This window comes from Capricornis sumatraensis, chromosome 2, assembly GCF_032405125.1.
Source record: "Capricornis sumatraensis isolate serow.1 chromosome 2, serow.2, whole genome shotgun sequence".
NCBI lineage: Eukaryota > Metazoa > Chordata > Mammalia > Artiodactyla > Bovidae > Capricornis > Capricornis sumatraensis.
In genome coordinates, this window is record NC_091070.1 from 88,733,299 (window position 1) to 88,753,652 (window position 20,354).

The 20,354-nt window shown below is 48.3% G+C and overlaps 1 protein-coding gene across 1 annotated transcript; it reads right to left on the bottom strand.

The window, feature by feature from the left end:
• Nucleotides 1-13,552: 13,552 nt before the first annotated feature.
• On the bottom strand, nucleotides 13,553-14,929 carry KBTBD13 (kelch repeat and BTB domain containing 13). The gene has a single exon (XM_068962475.1). The coding sequence runs from the start codon at nucleotides 14,927-14,929 to the stop codon at nucleotides 13,553-13,555; it is 1,377 nt and encodes a 458-aa protein (XP_068818576.1).
• Nucleotides 14,930-20,354: the final 5,425 nt, after the last annotated feature.

Sequence of the window (20,354 nt, forward strand, 5' to 3'; positions counted from 1 at the left end):
CCAAGGAGACGGCTGAGCGATGGTTCAAGGTAGGTCACTGCTGCTGAAGCTGTGTTTTGAGCTCCCCAGGGGAGCAGGGCTTTCAGTACAGGGGCTGGGGCCCTAGGATCATGGGGATGACACTGTCTCAGTATCTGGTGGGAGAACTCATATGCCTGCCCTACCACCCCACCAGCTCTATGACCCTAAGATGCTGCAGGCCCAGGGGTTACACTCTGGAGATGATGGCTAGCTGGGAGGACTGGCGGGAGAGGCTTTCAGGGCTCCCGGCCACACCATGTAGTCATTGCCTTCTCCATCGGAAGCCAGTCTGACTGCTACTGACCAGATAACCCACTGCCCTCGCCTGAGGGTGGAGAGTTTTCTGGGGTTTACTGACACTTGCTGTGGGCTTGGTACTGACTTTGGCTCCTTCTGTGTACTATTTTGCTCACGTCCCAACAGTCTTCATTGACTCATACCACCTGAGGCTCAGAGAGGCTAAGAGGTGCCCAGGGTCCCCTGGTCAGAAAGCGTTAAAATTGAGTTAGAATTCAGAAAGTCTGAAATAGAAGCTGGAGCACCAGGCTCCCCTCATCATGGGCCTGCACACTCATCCCCTCACCTGACCATACAGCAAACATGTGCACCAGACTGATGCTATGTCTTCAGTGACGGATGCAAAGTGGGGCTCAGAGAGGTGGTGCACTGGGCCCAAACGTCACGCGGCACATGGGTGGCAGGGCCAGGGCTGCAATGAAGGTCTCTAGGGCTCCTCAGGACCCCTTGGTTGAACCTGGTAAAAGTCAGGTCTGACCAGGACAGCTAGGCCCTACCTAGAGGCCAGGATTGCAGACCTGCCTGGTCCCTCCCTTGGGAAGGGGCGGCAAAAGCTGTGCTCCCTGGAGCTCATGCACTAGGTTCTTTTTTCATTCCCAGCCACTCCACTGAGAGCTTCTAAAGGTCACTTTTTTCCCCTCAAATTCAAGTGGTTTGGGAAGCAAGTCCCTAGCTTCCGGTCACTGAGGCACCACCCATTCTGGTAAGATGTTTCTCTGGTTCCCATCACTGTGTAATCAGACCAAGATAGTGAGATGGACATTTTCCAGTCCAGGCGTATCTTGGAGATATTGCAGGTTTTGTTCTAGGGCACTACAATAAAGCAAATATCACAATAACGTGAGTCACATGAATTTTTTGGTTCCCAGTGTAAAAGTTATGTTTACGTTTATTCTATACACTATTAAGGGCTTCCTGGGTGGCAAGATCCCCTGGAGGAAGGCATGGCAAGTGACTCCAGTATTTTTTTTTTAATTAGTTAATTTATTTTATTTATTCTTTAATTGAAGGATAATTGCTTTACAGAATTTTGTTTTCTGTCAAACCTCAACATGTATCAGCCATAGGTTCCCTCCCTCTTGAACCTCCCTCCTATCTCCCTCCCCATCCCACTCCTCCAGGTTGATACAGAGCCCCTGTTTGAGTTCCTTCAGACACACAGCAAATTCCCATTGGCTATTTTACATATGGTAGTGTAAGCTTCCATGTTAGTCTCTCCATACATCTTACCCTCTCCTCCTCTCTCCCTGCGTGCCTAAGTCCATTCTCCGTGTCTGTTTCTCCATTGCTGCCCTGCAAATAAATTCTTCAGTACCATATTTCTAGATTCCATATATATGCTTTAGTATATGATATTTATCTTTCTCTTTCTGACTTACTTCACTCTATAATAGGCTCTAGGTTCATCCACCTCATCAGAACTGACTCAGATGCATTCCTTTTTATGGCTGAGTTAAATTCCTTTGTGTATATGTACCACAAATTCTCTATCCATTCACCTGTCAATGGACATCTAGGTTACTTCCATGTTCTAGCTATTGTAAATAGTGCTGCAATGAACATTGGGATATACGTGTCTTTTTCAATTTTGGTTTCTTCAGGGTATATGCCTAGGAGTGGGATTGCTGGGTCATATGGTGGTTTTATTCCTGGTTTTTAAAGCAATCTCCATACCACCTTCCATAGTGGCTGTATCAATTTACATTCCCACCAACAGTGCAAGAGCATTCCCTTTTCTCCACACCCTCTCTAGCATTTATTATTTGTAGACTTTTTGATGATGGTCTCATTGTAGTTTTGATTTGCATTTCTTTAATAATGAGTGATGTTGAGCATCTTTTCATGTGTTTGTTAGCCATCTGTATGTCTTCTTTGGAGAAATGTCTGTTTAGATATTTTTCCCACTTTTTGATTGGGTTGTTTGTTTTTCTGTTATTGAGTTGTATGAGCTCCTTGTATATTTTGGAAATTAATCCTTTGTCAGTTGTTTCATTTGCTATTATTTTCTCCCATTTTGAGGGTTGTCTTTTCATCTTGATTATGGTTTCCTTTGCTGTGCAAAAGCTTTTAAGTTTAATTAGGTCCCACTTGTTTACTTTTGTTTTTATTTCCATTACTCTAGGAGGTAGGTCATAGAGAATCTTGTCTTGATTTATGTCATTGAGCATTCTATGTTCTCCTCTTAGAAGTTTTCTAGTTTCTGGCCTTACATGTAGGTCTTTAATCCATTTTGAGTTTATCTTTGTGTATGGTGTTAGGAATTGTTCTAATTTCATTCTTTTACATGTAGCTGTCCAGTTTTCCCAGCACCACTTTTTGAATAAGCTGTCTTTGCCCCATTGTATATTCTTGCCTCCTTTGTCAAAAGTAAGATATGAATAGGTGTGTGGGTTTATCTGTGGGCATTCTATCTTGTTCCATTGGTCTATATTTCTGTTTTTGTGCCAGTACCATACTGTCTTAATGACTGTAGCTTTGTAGTATAATCTGAAGTCAGGAAGGTTGATTCCTCCAGCTCCATTCTTCTTTCTCAAGACTCCTATAGCTATTTGGGGTCTTTTGTTTTTCCATATGAGTTGTGAAATTTTTTGTTCTAGTTCTATGAAAAAATGCCATTGGTAATTTGATAGGGATCACATTGAATCTGTAGATTGCATTTGGAAGTATAGTCATTTTCACAATATTGATTCTTCCTACCCAGGAACATGTAATATCTCTCCATCTGTTTATGTTATCTTTGAGTTCTTTCACTAGTGTCTGATAATTTTCTGTATATAGTTCTTTTGTCTCCTTAGGTAGGTTAGTTCCTATATATTTTATTCTTTTTGTTGCAGTGGTGAATGGGATTGATTCCTTAATTATCTTTTCTGATTTTTCATTATTAGTATATAGGAATGCAAGTAATTTCTGTGTATTGATTTTGTATCCTGTAATTTTGCTAAATTCACTGATTAGCTCTAGTAATTGTCTGATAGTATCTTTAGGGCTTTCTATACATATTATCATGTCATCTGGAAACAGTGAGAGCTTTTCTTCTTCTTTTCTGATCTGGATTCCTTTTATTTATTTTTCTTCTCTGATTGCTGTAGCTAGGATTTCCAAAACTATTTTGAATAATAGTGGTGAGCCCACTCCAGTATTCTTGTCTGGAAAATCCCATAAACAGAGGAGGCTGGTGGGCTACTATTGATAGGGTCGCAGAGTTGGACATGATTGACTGATTAAGCAAGCACACATACACTATAAAGTGTGCATTAGTGTAATATCTTAAAAAAAGTATCAGTTCAGTTCAGTCTCTCAATCATGTCTGACCCTTTGCAACCCCATGGACTGCAGCACACCAGGCCTCCCTGTCCATCACCAACTTCCAGAGCTTACTCAAACTCATGTCCGTTGAGTCAGTGATGCCATCCAACCATCTCATCCTCCATCATCCCCTTCTTCTCCCACCTTCAATCTTTCCCAATATCAGGACTGATTTCCTTTAGGATGGACTGGTTGGATCTCCTTGAAGTCCAAGGGACTCTCAAGAGTCTTCTCCAACACCACCGTTCAAAAGCATCAATTCTTCAGTGCTCAGCTTTCTTTATAGTCCAACTCTCACATTCATACATGACTATTGGAAGAACCATAGCTTTGACTAGATGGACCTTTGTTGGCAAAGTAATGTCTCTGCTTTTTAATATGTTGTCTAGGTGATCATAGCTTTTCTTCCAAGGAAAGCATCTTTTAATTTCATGGCTGCAATCACCATCTGCAGTGATTTTGGAGCCCCTCAAAATAAAGTCTCTCACTATTTCCATTGTTTCCCATCTATTTGCCATGAAGTGAGGGGACCAGATGCCATGATCTTTGTTTTTTGAATGTTGAGTTTTAAGACAGCTTTTTCACTCTCCTCTTTCACTTTTATCAAGAGGTTCTTTAGTTCTTCTTTACTTTCTGCCATAAGGGTGGTGTCATCTGCATATCTGAGGTTATTAATATCTCTCCCAGTAATCTTGATTCCAGCTGTGCTTTATCCAGCCCTGCATTTTGCATGATGTACTCTGCTAAGTTAAATAACCAGGGTGACAGTATACAGCCTTGGTGTACTCCTTTCCTGATTTGGAACCAGTCTGTTGTTCCCTGTCCAGTTCTAACTGTTGCTTCTTGACCTGCATACAGATTTCTCAGGAGGCAGGTCAGGTGGTCTGGTATTCCCATCTCTTGAAGAATTTTCCACAGTTTGTTGTGACCCACACAGTCAAAGCCTTTGGTATAGTCAATAAAGCAGAAGTTTTAAATAAATAAAGCTAAAGACAAAGGAGAAAAGGAAAGATATACCCATTTGAATGCAGAGTTCCGGAGAATAGCAAGGAGAGATAAGAAAGCCTTCCTTAGTGATCAATGCAAAGAAATAGAGGAAAACAATGGAATGGGAAAGACTAGAGATCTCTTCAAGAAAATTAGAGATACCAAGGGAACATTTCATGCAAAGATGGGCACAATAAATGACATAAATGGTATGGAGCTAACAGAAGCAGAAGATATTAAGAAGAGGTGGCAAGAATACGCAGAAGATCTATACAAAAAAGATCTTCATGACCCAGATAATCATGATGGTGTGATCACGCACGTAGAGCCAGACATCCTGAAATGCGAAGTCCAGTGGGCCTTAGGAAGCATCACTATGAACAAAGCTAGTGGAGGTGATGAAATTCCATTTGAGCTCTTTCAAACCCTAAAAGATGATGCTGTGAAAGTGCTGCACTCAATATGCCAGCAAATTTGGAAAACTCAGCAGTGGCCACAGGACTGGAAAAGGTCAGTTTTCATCCCAATTCCAAAGAAAGGTAATGCCAAAGAATGTTCAAACTACCATACAATTGCACTCATCTCACAGGCTAGCAAAGTAATGCTCAAAATTCTCCAAGCCAGGCTTCAACAGTACATGAGCCATGAACTTCCAGATGTTCAAGCTGGATTTAGAAAAGGCAGAGGAACCAGAGATCAAATTGCCAACATCTGTTGGATCACTGAAAAAAAAACAGTATAGCGACCTTAATTTTAAAAGATTTTGTTGCTGAAAAATGCTAACCATCTTCTAAGCCTTCAGAGAGTCATAATCTTTTTTTCGGTGGTGGTAGGGGCCTTGCCTCTTGTTGATGGCTGCTAATTGATCAGGGTGGTGGTGGCTGAATGTTAGGGAGGCTGGGCAAATTTCTTAAAATAATGCAACAATGAAGTTTGCCACATTGATTGACTTCCTTTTATGAATGACTTGTCTGTTGTATGCAGAGCTCTTTGACAGCATTTCACCCACAATAGAACATCTTTCAAAACTGGAGTCAGTCCTCTCAAACCCTGCCATTGCTTTACCAACTAAGTTTATGTAACAGTCTAAATATTTTCTTGTCATTTCAACAATTTATTAAGTTCACCATCTTTTATGGGTGCAGCTCAAGGCACCCCCAAACAATTACAACAGTAACATCTGATCACCATAACAAATAAAGTAACAATGAAAATGTTTTAAATACTGCAAAATTACCAAACAGACAAAGTGAGCAAGTGCTTGTTGGAAAAATTGGGCCAGGGCTTCCCTGGTGGTCCAGTGGTTGAGAATCTGCCTTGCAGTGCAAGGGACACTGGTTCAATCCCTGGTCCAGGCCCGGTCCCACATGCCACTAAGTCCATGTACCACAGCTACTGAGCCTGCAAGCTGCAACTACTGATTCTGAGTGCTGCAGCTACTGAAGCCTGTGCACCAGAGCCTGTGCTCTGCAAAAAGAACCCACTGCAACAAGAAGCCAATGCACCACAACTGGAGAAAGCCTGGGCGCAGCAACAGAGACCCACCACAGCCAAAATATAAGTCAACAAACTAAATTTTAAAAAATAAAAATGGCAGCAACACTCGCTCAGTGCAGGGCTGCCACAGACCTTCAATTCGTAAAAAAATGCAACATTGGCAAAGCATGATAAAGCAAAGCACAATAGCACGAGGTAAGCCTGTATCCTTTGCTGTTGCAAACCAAGGCACTTGATGACCGATGCCCAGAGAGACGAGTGCCAGAGGGGACAGGGCATGCATCTTGGCAGGAAAGAGATGGCAAGTCAAATCAGGTCACTAGAGGAGACTTGAGTGAAGAGGCTGTTTACCAAGGACAGAGGTTACTGCTATGGGGCTGGTGCAGGGCTAGCGCCAGTGGGGCTCTTGCCTTTCCCAGGCCTGCAGGGGGAGGGGAGAGGTGGCCACCACAACCAAGAGACTGACAGCGCTGCAAGGGACGGGCCACCCGACAGGAGCTGTGACTGTGGTCAGTGCAGGAAAGAGGTAGGTGCAAAGCTGCTGGGCAGGGAGGGAGCCGGCAATGAAGTCCCCAGACTCCTGCGCTCCTCTGCCCCTCACCTGCTGCTGCTGTCCCCACTGGAGTCAAGAGTCAAGGGGACCAGTAATGCAACACAAAGGGCACCCTCCCAGGGCAAGGGACAGGAGAGGGGAGAGTGGCTCTGAAGGGCAGGTAGGCCAGCTGAGGGGCTTGCTCTTGGAATTTGAGAAGCATGGCATCCATTTTCCATATTCATCACCCCAAACACATGCTGTGGCTCCCTCTTCCTACAGAATGAGACCCACAATCTCAGCCTGGCATTAAAGGCTCTTCGCACCCAGACTCCAACCTCCCTCCCTCCTGGGAGAGATACAGGTGCTTCACAGGATCTACTTGCACAACACCTCTGGGTACAATGAACCTCATTATCCTCGACATTTTATGAATAGATGGAGTTTGCATATGGATGACACAGCTGACAAGTAGTGGAGTTGGAATGTGAACCCAGCTCCACTGATGCTGAAGCCAATGCTTACCCACGCTGCCATGCAGCCTCCTCGCCGAGGGATACATGCCTGGACCATAGGACTGTGTTCATCCCACCCCTGGCCTGCCTCACAGAAAGGGTCTCAGTGGAGAAGGGGAGGGAGGAGAAAGGAACACGGATGGTGAGCATAACCTGTGCTGGCTTCTAGGTCCTCATTCCACTCTCATAACCACCCTCCAGGGAAGGAATTATCCTCCCTGTTTAGAGTTGAGACATCTTAATATCAGAAAGGTTAAGGAAATTTACCGTGGTCAGAAAGCAGAGCTGGGCCTTGACCTTGAAACCAGCTGCCTGCTCCGGGCACAGCTGGCCCTCTGCAGAGCCTCAGCCTCTTGTCTCCACCCCAGGGCAATGCTCACTCCCTCTCTGAGCCCCTGAAATTTCCTCTGCTAATCAGGACTATGGAGCTAGGACTATCCACAGAAGGCCCCAGTTAGAATGAAAATATTTCACTTGAGAGAAAAAGCATAGTGGGCCAGTGTCATAAGGCCACCCTTAGAGTTGTCAAAATCATGACTGTGTGTGCGTGTAATGTGAAGGGCCCAGGTGCTCAGATACCACCATTACAGATCAAGCCCTTTGTCTCTTTCTGCTGAATAAAGCAGAGTGCTAAAAAAATGTGACACAAGAGGGTTATATTTCCTGGAAAAGTGAGCATGGAGGTCCGGAATCAGGGAGGGCAGACCGGATGGGTCATTTTGGAGACCTCCCTCATGGGTGTCCTGGCAGGCAACACAAGAGATGCAGCATGGTGTGACGGGAAGAAGATTCTAGAGATGGGGGTCAGAGTGGTCCACTGCATTGCTGCGTGTCTCCACACAAGCTATGTGCCCTGCCCTTGCCAACTTCCCTTTCCTCACTGTTCTAAGACCCTGCAACCTGACAGAAAGACCTCTTCACCTTTTGCTAATTGCTAAGATGCCAGAGAGAGAATCCCCATTCCAGCCCGGGCAGAATCTTGAGGGTTGCAGGGACATCGCTGGGAGGAGACCCAGGAGAACCCCTCCAAGGGGGTCCTGCATCCCACGCCCACAATGAGCCTGCTCAGACATAGCCTGTCTGCCTACAGCTGTGTCTCCCACCAGCACAGTTAACTTGCCACCGTTCCTGGGAAGTGACAGCAACTTGAAGCAAAGCAATTAGGATGAAAAAGAGGTCCAGCTGCTTGGGGCCAAAGGAAAATAAACAGACCAGCCCTGTGTGTATTCCACCGCCAAGAGGAGCAATTCTTCACGGGATGATTAGCACTTTCATTCCCGTCACCTCCCCTCCACGAGCCTCTGGGCTGCTGCCGTTTTCAGATCCCACTCTTCCCACGGTGTGCTGTGCACCCCACAGCGCATCACCTCATCATGAAGGTCTCCCCTAGTCACCTGCCCACGCTACCCCCTGCCAGAAATGATACCCCTCTCCTCTGAAATCTGACAGCCTCTCTCTGTGGGTTTTCCATGTGATGGATTCATTTATTCTTTTGATATCCATTGAGCACCATTCATTCATTCAATATCAGTATTTATTAAGCCCTTACTATGTTCTATTCACTGTCCTGGTGATACAGCAGTGAACAAACAGACACGAATCTCTGTCCTCATGGAGCTCAGCTTCAGTAGATGAAGGATGAAATCGGGAGGAAATGGGACAGGGGATCTGGACTGGACTTGGCTCTCACTCAAGAGAGATGAGACACACCCAAGGGTCTAAGCTGAGAAGCACCAGTTCATGGCCGGTGGGTCATCAGGACAGCTCTGCCCATGTGAGCATGCTGGAGTGGCCAGCAGGGAAGCAGGCCCTGGATGGAGTGTGGGAAAGGCTGGTGAGTCCTCTTGCCTCTGTCAGGCAGGCTATGTAAGCAAACCAGAAAATTCCCAGGGAGAGGAACACTTGGGGTGCAGGGCATCCAGCATCAGGGTCAGGGAGAAAGTTTACAGAAGACAGGAGGGAGCTCCAGGGAACGGGGCTACAGGGCTCTCATGGAAGTTCAGGGAAATGCACCTTACTGAATTAAGCTGTGTGTGTGTGTGTGTGTGTGTGTGTGTGTGTGTGTGTGTGTGCGCGCGTGCGCATGTGCGTTTGTGTGTGTGTAGATCTCTCTAGAAGGACAAAACTTCTTAGAGTGTCCCTCTGGGCGGGCACAGAGAGATTTCAAACTCAGCCTTCTGGGCTCCCAATATCTCTGTAACTTGCCTTCCTGCACCTAGCCTGCTCCCCCAGGCACCTACGTGCAGTTTGGATGCCAGGGCATGAGAGGTGGAGAATCCCAAATCCTGGTCACAGGTCCACGCTCTTCCACTTTACCGACTGTGTGACTCTGCGTGAAAGCCGAAGTTCTGTCAGGATACCCTACCCCATCTCCTCCCAGACTTCCGCTTTCTGCAAACCACACATGGTAACCATCTTTGCCAAGGGCGCAGGCTGTAGGAAGAAATGATGGAGCCTGACCTGTGAGGCCAGAAGAGGAGGTGGGCTGGATTATTAATACCGCCCCACACTGAGGGAGTATCTGTCAATGTGTCGATGCCCGCCCCCAGGTCTTCATCAGTCATTAACACCCTTTCGTTAATTAATTAATTAACACCCTTTTGAAGGGGGCCATTCACCTCCCAGGTAGATCCTAAGGCAAGAGAACCCAGGACAGTTAATTTTCCTATCTCAGGGGTTAGAGAGAAAGGGCTGAGTCCAGGGGGGCAGATGAACCCCGAGAGAAGAGGTGCAGTAAGACGGGTAACAGGGAGGGGAGTGTAATTGAGAGTGGCAGAACCACTCTGTCCATCCCAGTATGTCAGTGGAACAGGGAGGGGAGGCAGCAACAGAAAACAGCACATGGCCCTGGGGTCAAAGCCAGGATCTGCTACTTCCTACTCAGGCCTCTTCTAGTCAATGTGACCTTTAGGTGTTTGGGTTTGTTTATTTGTTGTTGTTGTTTTAACTTTATCTTTAAGAAGGGAGTGCGGATGTTGCCCAGCTGCCTACCACTTAAAATTCTTGCAAAGCTTAAATAAGTCTACTGTGGGAAAACTCTCTGTGAATACTGTGTTATTATTACACACAAAAGGCATCTCAGTAAGGGCTGCTCTGGACCAACGGACAACTGAACCCTGGAGCCAGCAGGCCGGTCTGGGCTGGTTCATGTGGTTGGCTGCAGAAGCTGACGAAGGTCTGCAGGCTGAGAGAGCCGAGGAGCTGGTGGGCCTGGAGACCAGAAGTGTGTTCAGCATCAGTCAGGAGGAGTGAGCAAGGAGGAGAGTGTTCTGCGCTTTAAGAAAAATTATCCGTAACTTGGAAATAGGCAAAAGGAGGACTGTGTGTCCTTTCAGTGTCATTCTGGGGCAGGATTGAAGCACTCAGAGTTATTTAATTCTCCCTGGGTTGGGAAGATCCTCTGGAGGAGGGCATGGCAATCCACTCCAGTATTCTTGCCCGGAGAATCCAAGGACAGAGGAGCCTGGTAGGCAACGTATGGTCCATAGGGTTGCAAAGAGTCGGACATGACTGAAGTGACTTGGCAAGAGACTGTACCTTTGTTCTACAATTTACTGTTTTAAAAAACTATTTATTTGGCTGCATCAGGTCTTAGTTGTGTCACATGGGATTTTTCGTTGCAGTACAGGTTTAGTTGCTCTGCAGCATGTGGGACCCTAGTTCCCTGACCAGGGATCAAACCTGTGTCCCCAGCATTGAGAGGCAGATTCTTAACCACTGGGCCACTGGAAAAGTCCCAACAATTTACTACTGATTAGGGTCCTGACTTTGTAGAGTTATATGCTAACTTGTAGCTCCATATACAAGTATGTATGTGGATATAGGTGAATATGAAAAGGAATTTAGCCCAGTAGAGAACCACAAAATTTATGGCATTATTCTCTATAAGATATTAACCAGCTTCACCTCTACCTTAGCAAACTTATTTTGGTGTGTCTTTTCCAACAAAATATACAGACCTTTTGCCTCTCAAATGGACCACTGAACAAGCCTTACTATTTTTTGGTTCCCTTCTTAATGAGTTAGATTTGACATGTGAATAAAATGACACTTTGATAGAACAAAAAAGTGATGGGCTCTGTGGTGTGGGCCAGCCACTTGGTCACTGAACCTCACATATCTCATGAACTGGGAGAAGGTACACAACCCTCAGGCTGAGGCAGGGCTAGAATGGGAAGACAGATGAGAAAGTACTCTGCACATCATTCACAGGATGGAAAAGTCAGGATTTATTATTGTGACTCATCAGATTAGGTTAATCCAGGCCTGAAAGGTCCCAGGCTTCTAGGTCCATGTTCTCCAGGGTTTGGGACATAGTTCAGGGGAAAGGCAGCAAGGGGCAACCCAGACACTAGGTTCCATGCCCAGGAGGTATCTGGCTGATGCTGTTACTCGCCATTTGTGACGAGGCCAGGATTTCCCACAGCCCTTGCATCTTGGAGGATGGAGACCATTTAGGACCACTCAAAGAAGTCTGCCCAGGGGATGGAGCAGCCGGGCGACTGAGCTGGGCATCTGACCAGAGACCAGCGTAGGGGTATGCTAAAGGAGAGATAAGAGTCCTAACACCAGAGGTCAGAACCAGATCCCTAACTAGCAGTCGCTATAGCCTGGGGTCTTTTAGGACCTCGTGTTTTTCTTTCTTTTTTTAAAAAAAATTTTATTGAACTATTTACAATATTGTGTTAATTTCTGGTGTACAGCAAAGTGACTCATATATATATGTCTATATATATATATATATATTTCCATTATGGTTTATCACAGGATATTGCTTTTAATCCTCTGTGCTATATGTAAGTAGGACCTTGTTGCTTATCCATTTTGTATATAATAGTTTGTATCTACTAAACCCAGACTTTCAATCCTTCCCTCCCAAACCCTCCTCTTCCTTGGCAATCCCAAGCCCTTCTTTATGTCTGTGAGCCTGCTTCTGTTTTATAGATATGTGCATTTGTAGGACCTCATCATTTGATTCTGCAGGTAGGAAAGTGCCCCGGCTCAGCTGACAGCACAATAAGATCTGTGTTCTTGCTATCTGCATACGTGCACACAGCTGCACGAATGTGCACATACAGACACAGACAATGATGTCAGCCAGGGGTCCAATGAGCAATGCAGGCAGTCAAGGCTGGGAACAGCCAACCCTGCACAGAGGAGGTAGGTACAGAGGCAACAGAGAGAGAGAGAGAGGCATTCCAGGTTCAGGGAATGGCCACAATGGAGGCCGTTTGTTTATTTACTAAGTCCTATCTGACTCTTTTGCAACCCTATGGACTGTAGCTCACCAGGCTCCTCTGTCCATGGGATTTCCCAAGCAAGAATACTGGAGTGGGTTGCCATTTCCTTCTCCAGGAGATCTTCCTGGCCCAGGGATCAAACCCGTGTCTCCTGCATTGGCAGGCGGATTCTTTACCAGCAGAGCCACCATCAGACCTGCTCTAAATTGGGCGCATACTTTGAGTAACCTAAAGTTATGAAAATTAACAGTCCACTGCCCCTGGGGTGATGACAAAAAGGCAGTGGGCAAGAGACCTCCGACTGGGCTCTCCCCTGTGGGCCCACATCCCATTAAATGGTGCCGGGATCCCGTTCTCCCTCACAGGTCTCACTCCAGGTGCTGTTCAGTCTCCCTCTCCACAGGCCAGGCCAGCCTCGATGCCTCCCCAGAGGCCTCCATCTACAGCTGCTCTGCCTCAAAGGCAGGGCTCACAGACTCTTCCCATCTGCCCAGCTTTCCCTGCCTCTCCTCTTCTGAATCTCCCCCTTTAGCAGCTAATTATCCTGTCCGTCTTAATACAGTTTGTTTACTACCCTCCTGCCTGGAATAACATATTTTCCCTCTCCCTATTTTCCCTTTGTCCTGATTGCTTCAGTACTTTGTTTATTATATTGCAGGGTTTGTTTCTTGTTTGTTTTTCTAAGTTGCCTTCAGCCCTCTGTGGATCAAGACAAGTGCATGTAAACACTTTGTTGTTCTGGGCTAGACTCGAAGCTTTTGAACCCCTGTCTGGTAACGACAGTCACATTAGGCGCAATGTGCCTAATTCTTACTTGACTGGCAGTTTCATTAACATCACTTAACCCACTCCCAGCCGGTCCTCAATTACTGGCCCTTTCACACACAAGCCTGGATTATTGAAATCCTATCCCCCATCCCTTCCACTGACGTTGTGACCCACCAGCTCTCAAGAGAGCCCAAGTAATTTGAGGGTTGAGATCCCGAGTCGACGCTTCCTGAGATTCTTGGATACCTTCACACAACCAGAAGTCACAAGACCCTGGACATCTCAACCAGGGCCTGAAGTTTCCGGCAGCTCCTAAGGTCACTCTCATAGACTCAGCCATAGCTCACAGAAGGCTCTGGGCATCTAGTCCGAAAAGTCCAGCCTAAGGATCACAGTTCTGGTGTTGTCGAGGCCACAGGCCCCCGGGCACCGGGAGGCAGCCTCAGGAGAAAGGTCTGCAAGGAACCGGGCCGTGGGAAGCCGGCCTTCTCCCTAAGCAACCGCCAGGAGCCGCCCTCAATGGCATAGAGCAGGGTGAACACGCGGTTGACCGTATAGACGGTGTCGCCGCGCACCACGGCAGTGAAGAGCGCGCCTTTGCTGTTGACGAACTGACCGGGCAGCGCTGTCCACTGGCCCGTGGCTAGGTTGAGGCAGTCGATGGCGCAGTGCAGGAAGTCATCCTTAGGTCCGTTACGCACCACGTAGAGGCTGTCGCGGTGGGCCACCATGCAGTGGCCGTAGCTCTGCGGGCGCCGCAGCTCGGCCACGGGCAGCCACTCATCAGCCCGCACAGCGTACTCCACTACGGCCGTCGTGTCTGCCGGCTGCCACAGACACACGAAGAGGCGGCCGCGGGCATGTGCGCAGGGTACGCCGGCAGCTGGCTGCGGCAAGTCGGCCATGAAGCTCCAGCAGCCCGAGGCCGGGTCGTAGCGCTCCACTGAGCTCATAGCTGTCCTCTGGAACTCCCCCCCGATGGCGTAGAGGTGGCCCTCGAAGCCGGCCAGCGCCGTGTCGTAGCGCGGCTGGTGGGGGCTGGGGAACTCGCGCCACGTTCCGCCGTCGGGGTCGTAGCAGAAGCCCAGGTCCACCACCTCCTTGTTGGGGCCCCGCACACCCCCCACAATGTAGAGCTTGTTGCCCAGCGTGGCCACGCCGGCCAGGAGCGTGCTGGCCTCCAGGGGCAGCGCGGCCAGCGTCCGCCAGGTGTCCTCCTCCTCATCCAGGTAGCACATGGTGCGCGAAGGGTCCTCCAGGAAGCCGGGCGCCGGCGCATGTGTGCTCACGGCCACGTAGCTGCTGGGCCGCAGAGCCGCCACGTAGGTGCGGGCCTCGGGCAGCGCCAGCTCGGCCGCCAGCTCGCGGGCGCCGTCGCGGATGAAGAGCGCGGCGCTGTGGAAGACGTCGTGCAGGCCGAAGGCTGCGGCCGCGTCGCACAGCAGCGCGCAGTTCTCCGACGTGAGGCTGTGCTCTAGGAAGCGCGCCAGCGCCGGCGCCTGCAGGAAGGCGGCGCACTCCACCGCCTGCAGCAGCTCGTCGGCAGCCGCCAGCGCTGGACGCTCTCCGCGCAGCACCCGCAGCGTGGTGCGGAAGCCGTCCGGGCTCAGCGCGCCCAGGTGCACCTCGGCAGCGCGCGCCTCCCGCATGCCCGAGCGGAAGAGGCCGCGGAAGAAGCCGCAGTGCTCCACTAGCAGGGCCCGGTCTGCCTGGAAGAGTTGGCTGCCCACCCACACCTGCACCGGGGTTTCTGGGCCCTGCGGCATGGCGGGCTCGAGGGGCAGAGGCCGCCTCTGGGGGCCTGGACGCAGCAGCCACGCACACTGGGGCTCCCCCGCAGCGACAGAAACTTCCCCCAGGAGATATAAATATCTCCCTGGCTAAAGATAGTAGGGCTCATGTGATGTGGTGGCCAGCAGGCTGGATGGCCGAGGGCCCGGAGGGCATCTGGACACCTGCCGGGTCACTCACTTCCGTGTGATAAATAATAATAATAATAATAGTGACCATATAGTGGGCACCTACGGGCCTTAGGGCACCGTGAAGACAGTCTACAAAGATATCCCATTTAACCTGCACTAAATCAGCTGTAACCCCTTGTGCAGATACCCTAACTCTGACCCTCTGCTTCCTCAAAATGGGGCCAATAATTAACACCTATTGCACGGTATTTGGACAATATCTAAAGTGTTCAGAATGAAGGTCGGAAAATTTATATGGCTTTTCAAGGTCATTCAGCTGGGAAAGTGCAAGGAGGAGGTTAATACCTGGCCCACCCCTTGGTTGGTGAGGCAGGGGTACTTGGGTGCCAGACAGACAGAGGTAGAGTCTGTCCAGGGCCAGGCTGGGGTCCAGGGCAGATTCTCCTTTGCCTTGGGCCTCTGCCTCTGAATCCAGCTAGTCCAGTTTCTTTTTGAGCCTTGATTTCCTACTCTGTAAAACGGATGGGTAACAGGTGAACGTTCAGTAAGTCCCTTGAGTGTGGAAGTAGTCTCTGATTGGGGATGGGAATGGGAAGCTGATGTCTCTTCCCCACTGGGTACTCCCTGCTCGTCCATTGCTGTATAGCTCAGATCTTGGGGGAAAGAAAAGTGGCGCTGCTAAGGGGACTCTGTGTCTGTGGACGGGAAGGAGACAGGCTGCTTCTGTTTAAGTGAAGCCTTAAACTGCACTGCAGGCCTTTTCGTGAGCACTGTAACTTCCATAATCCTTACAACAATCTGACGAGTAGATACTGTTATTTTCCCTCAGTTGATAGATGTTATCCATTTTTTGCTTACAGCATGCATGAGTCAAATATTATTAAACTCATAGATGAGGAGACAGAGTCACCAAGAGGTTTGCTCACCCGGCCGAGGTGACGTGGCCAGAGAGCAGCACAGCTAGGACTGGAGTGCACCCAGTGTGATCCCAGAACCCACATCCCTAACCATTGTGTTCTCTGTCCTCTCTGTGCTACAAATGCTGGGCAATCACTTTGTGCCAGGAGGTCACAGTCGGAAGGAATTTCGGTGTCCTATGATTCAACCCCTTCATTTACAGTGTGAAAGTGAAAGTGTTAGTTGCTTCCAACAAGCCTTTGCAACAGCCTGGACTATAGCCCACCAGGCTCCTCTGTTCATGGAATTCTCCAGGCAAGAATACTGGAGTGGGTTGCCATTCCCTTCTGAAAGGGATCTTCCTGTCCCAAGTATCCAACTTGGGTCTCCTGCATTGCAGGCAGATTCTTTACTACCCGAGCCACCAGGGAAACTTCAGAAAGGGAATTGCCCAGGGTTGCGTAGCTGGTAGCAGAGAGCCCCAGGCCTCCTGCTATCCATCTTGCCTGGGACTTTCCTGGGTTACCAGCTAAGACTCTGGATTCTAAAATGTCAGCCAGAGGGAGCTTAGTGGTTAACTTCTCTGCTACTTTGTGCTACAAGTTGGTTAACTGAGGCCCAGCCCTGTGTAGGATGTATCTTCCCCTCAGGGGATTTTCAGCTGCAGGTCTTCAGGAGGATGGAGTGGCTCAGTGGCTCACAGTGATAAAGCTGTACTTGGGAGGGGAGCTGGGGAACTTCCCTACCCCCAAGACACACGCATGCATAGACCCTTACGTATCAATCTGTAGATCCAACACGAGTGTGCCTTTCTTGCCAGGGAACTCTCAGCCCAGTTCACCCCATCAAAGCAGGGCTGGGGTGTGGGGACCACTTGTGTGAGCCTGGGAAGCCTGAAGCCTGGAGGCAGCAGCCAGAAATAGCCAAGACTCTCTGCCCCAGAGACCTGACAGGAAGAGGAGGAGGAGATAGAAGGGGTGGGCCAGAGTCCCCATGGGTACTATACCAGGCCCTTAGTCAGCTTTTCTCCTTCCCTGGGGCTAGATGTTGGCTATAGGCATGACAGTCCCCCTCTTGAAGGAAAGGAGGCTCTGCAGTGCCCAGGCCTGACTCTGACCTTGCTGGTGGCCTCCAGGACAGGAAGAATGTCTCTGTTCCCATTTCATGGATGAGGAAAGGGAGGCCTAGAGATGGAATGGGCCTTTCCTTGGTTATGATTGAAGATGTGGGATGGATCGAAGCCCGTCCACTTGACTCCAGGCCCTGGCCCAACTGCCCCTCCTCATCTGCAGTAGCCTTGTCTTTGGGAAGGGTAACTGCTACCTCCTGCCAGGCTCAAACAAAGGGCCACAGTTCCCTCCCCAAATGTCTGATTCCAGGCACCTAGTAACTGGCAGACAGGCAGAACCCCGCTTGTACCTCTCCTGAGAGCGTAAGCCCCTCCAGGCTGAAGTTTGCGTGCAAGCCCAGTTTTCCCACAAGTCCAGCGAGTTGGGCACTAGCACACACACCCAACCCCCACCCTTACAGCCAGGAAGGGAAGTGAGGAGGAGGCCACCCAAGGTGGGGGTCTTGATTCTGAGACTAGATCCAGGATCTGCACTCTGGCTCTGTGCCCGAGGCCCCAGTGGGGTGTTTTCTGCAGCTGGTGAGAGTTTCCTCCACCCGGACAAATGTCCCTCTGGGACTTGGAGAGGACAAGGAGCTGTCATGGCTGTGGACAGCCCACGGAATTCCCAGGCCCTGCGCGACCCCACACCAACCTCCCTCTCTACTTTGTGAGGTTGGGGGTGGGAGCAAGCAGTGGGGCTCTGTGTCAGACTCTGAGCTTTTCCAGAGCGCACCCTGCCTTGTTAATCTCTTTCCCTGCAGTGACTGGGCCCTGACCTGAGGAGGAGTCCCCAGTCTGGTGGAGAAGACACAACCCCTGACCTAGGAGATCCTGCAGGCTGGTGGAGGACTGGGCTCAGCTCCTCCTGTGCTGGGCAGTCCCTTTTGATCCTCCACTATAAATGCAGGGATTGAACCGTATGAGACTGAAGTCTTTTCCAATTGTGACCTCATGGCCTTCCTGCCTGATGAGTGACTCCTGGCCTTTGCCACCATAGTGATGTTTCTGCACACAGGGTAGTGATGTGCTTGCTTGTACCTGAAGAAGAGCACTGTACTAGGAGTCAGGATTCCTGCTGGGTTTTGATGCTGGTATTATCTCTGACTTGAAAAAGCTACCCAAGTTGTCCAGTCCTCGGTTCTTTGTAAAGTGGAGCTTGTATCTGACTTGTAAGGTTTTGTTCAGTTTTCACATCTGACTTTATAATTGAAAAATCACAGAAGAGGTTATCATATTGTGCCTCCAGGGAATGCAGTGACATCTCAAAGGGAGCCAAAAACGTTAGCTTTATATATGGAATGGCTTCTAGGGGTGGGCTGGGTAGCAAGGGCAAGACTTAGTCCTACCTGTTCAGACCTGTCTAGATGGGACTCATGCACTCTGGAGACATCTACTGAGCATCTGTCGAGCCCATTGCTGGGCGAGGAGCCAAATCCTCTGCATTTTGAGTGCCTGAGGACCCCTTATAAGAGCCTCAAAGGTGGGGAAGTGGTGATAAGCAGGGGTGGGATACTGGTTCTAGTAGAATCACCTCTCTCTTAACCTAAAGTGCCCAAACTTCTGGTCATAAAACAGTTTTGACTTCTTGGTAGTTGGGTAAGAAGTGTGAGCTATTTGTGTCTGGGTGAGTTCAGGAAACTATCATTTGCTGTTTGGGCCTATGGGCCAAGCTCTGGGTGGAACATTCTCATGTTATCTCATCTAATACTTAATATTATCCCTATTTTAAAGATGAGGTGTCTCTGTAATTCTTCCACTATGAAATGGGTGTGATAACCATCTCTTAGGATGATAATAAGGAACAGATGGATAAAAACAGAAAGTGTATTGTGAATAATTATAGGAGATTATTAACATATTGGCTTAGTCTAATAGATATTTAATTATATTGCAGCTCTGGGAATTCTGAATGAGTTTTGGGGTCTTTGAAAAATAGACCAAGAAGGCCAACTGAAAATCAATGATAATTTCTCATTGATAGGCATTCCAAACACGTGTATTTCAAATCCTTTAACTCAAAGAGTCCTTTTAGTTCAACATTGTTCATAGATTTTTACAAAATCCCCAAGATAGATTAATAATTTGGTGATGGTATTTGCATATACAAATAGTGAATATTCCTATTCAATGAATTCTACCCTCCAGGGAATGACATAGATGGAAAATGTTGAAATTTTTATATTTCAACCTGATGGGTCTGATCCAGTACTTCATATTTCCTGTGTAAAATTTCCATAATTACTTGACTGTATTTTTGGTTGTTTTGTTTTGGCCACGAGATATCTTACTCTAGTTCCTCAATCAGGGATCGAACGTGTGCCTCCGGCAGTGGAAGTGCAGAGTCTTAACCACTGGACCACCAGGGAAGTCCCTTGACTGTATTTTTGGATAGATTTTGGAACTGCTGGTAGTGTTTGAGAAAATAGTGATGTGTGAGAAAAAACATGCAGAGAGTAATATTCTTTAAAAAAAAAAGATAATAAACTGAGGCCCAGCTTATTCCATGGTTTGACAGTAAATGATGATTCCAAGGGCCTTTCTGGTCCAAGTGGGCACTTCTGGGCGCTGGACAAGCAGCCCACAGATGAAGAGGCTGAGGATGGAGAATGGGCGTGGTTGCAGTTGTGAGGTGGGCAACTGTTTTCCTCCTAAACCTCACAGGAGGGGCAGACTTTGAGCACTTAGCAGTCATAGCTGAGGGTCTGGACAACCAGCTGGCAACCAGTTCAAATAATCTATGAACTAGAAGGGGATTAAGGATCATCTCATCCCATCTTGCAAATCATTGTGGTATCTTCTTACAACAGCAGTCCCCAATACTTTTGGCATCAGGGACTGGTTTTGTGGAAGACAATTTTTTCCACAGACCCGGGGGTGGGATGGTTTCAGGATGATTCAAGTGTACTACATTTATTGTGCAGTTTATTTCTATTATGATTACATCAGCTCCACCTCAGATCATCAGGCATTAGATCCCAGAGGTTGGGGACCCCTGCCTTATAACACCTTGAAATCTCACCCCCATTTGCCTTTAGTGTCAGGAGGTTCATTTCCTCCAGACAGTAGTCCCTTCTAATTATGGACAGCTCAGGTGGTTAGAGTTCACAAAATCACTGAGCTGGAAACTGCTATCTTGAAGCTCCCATCTACTAGTTGGTCTGAGTCTCAAAGACAAGAAAAGTAACTCCCCCCAAATCACATAAGTATAGAAGTAGCAGAGCCCAAGATTATTCCCTGTTGTGTCTCTGGGGTTCCACAGCT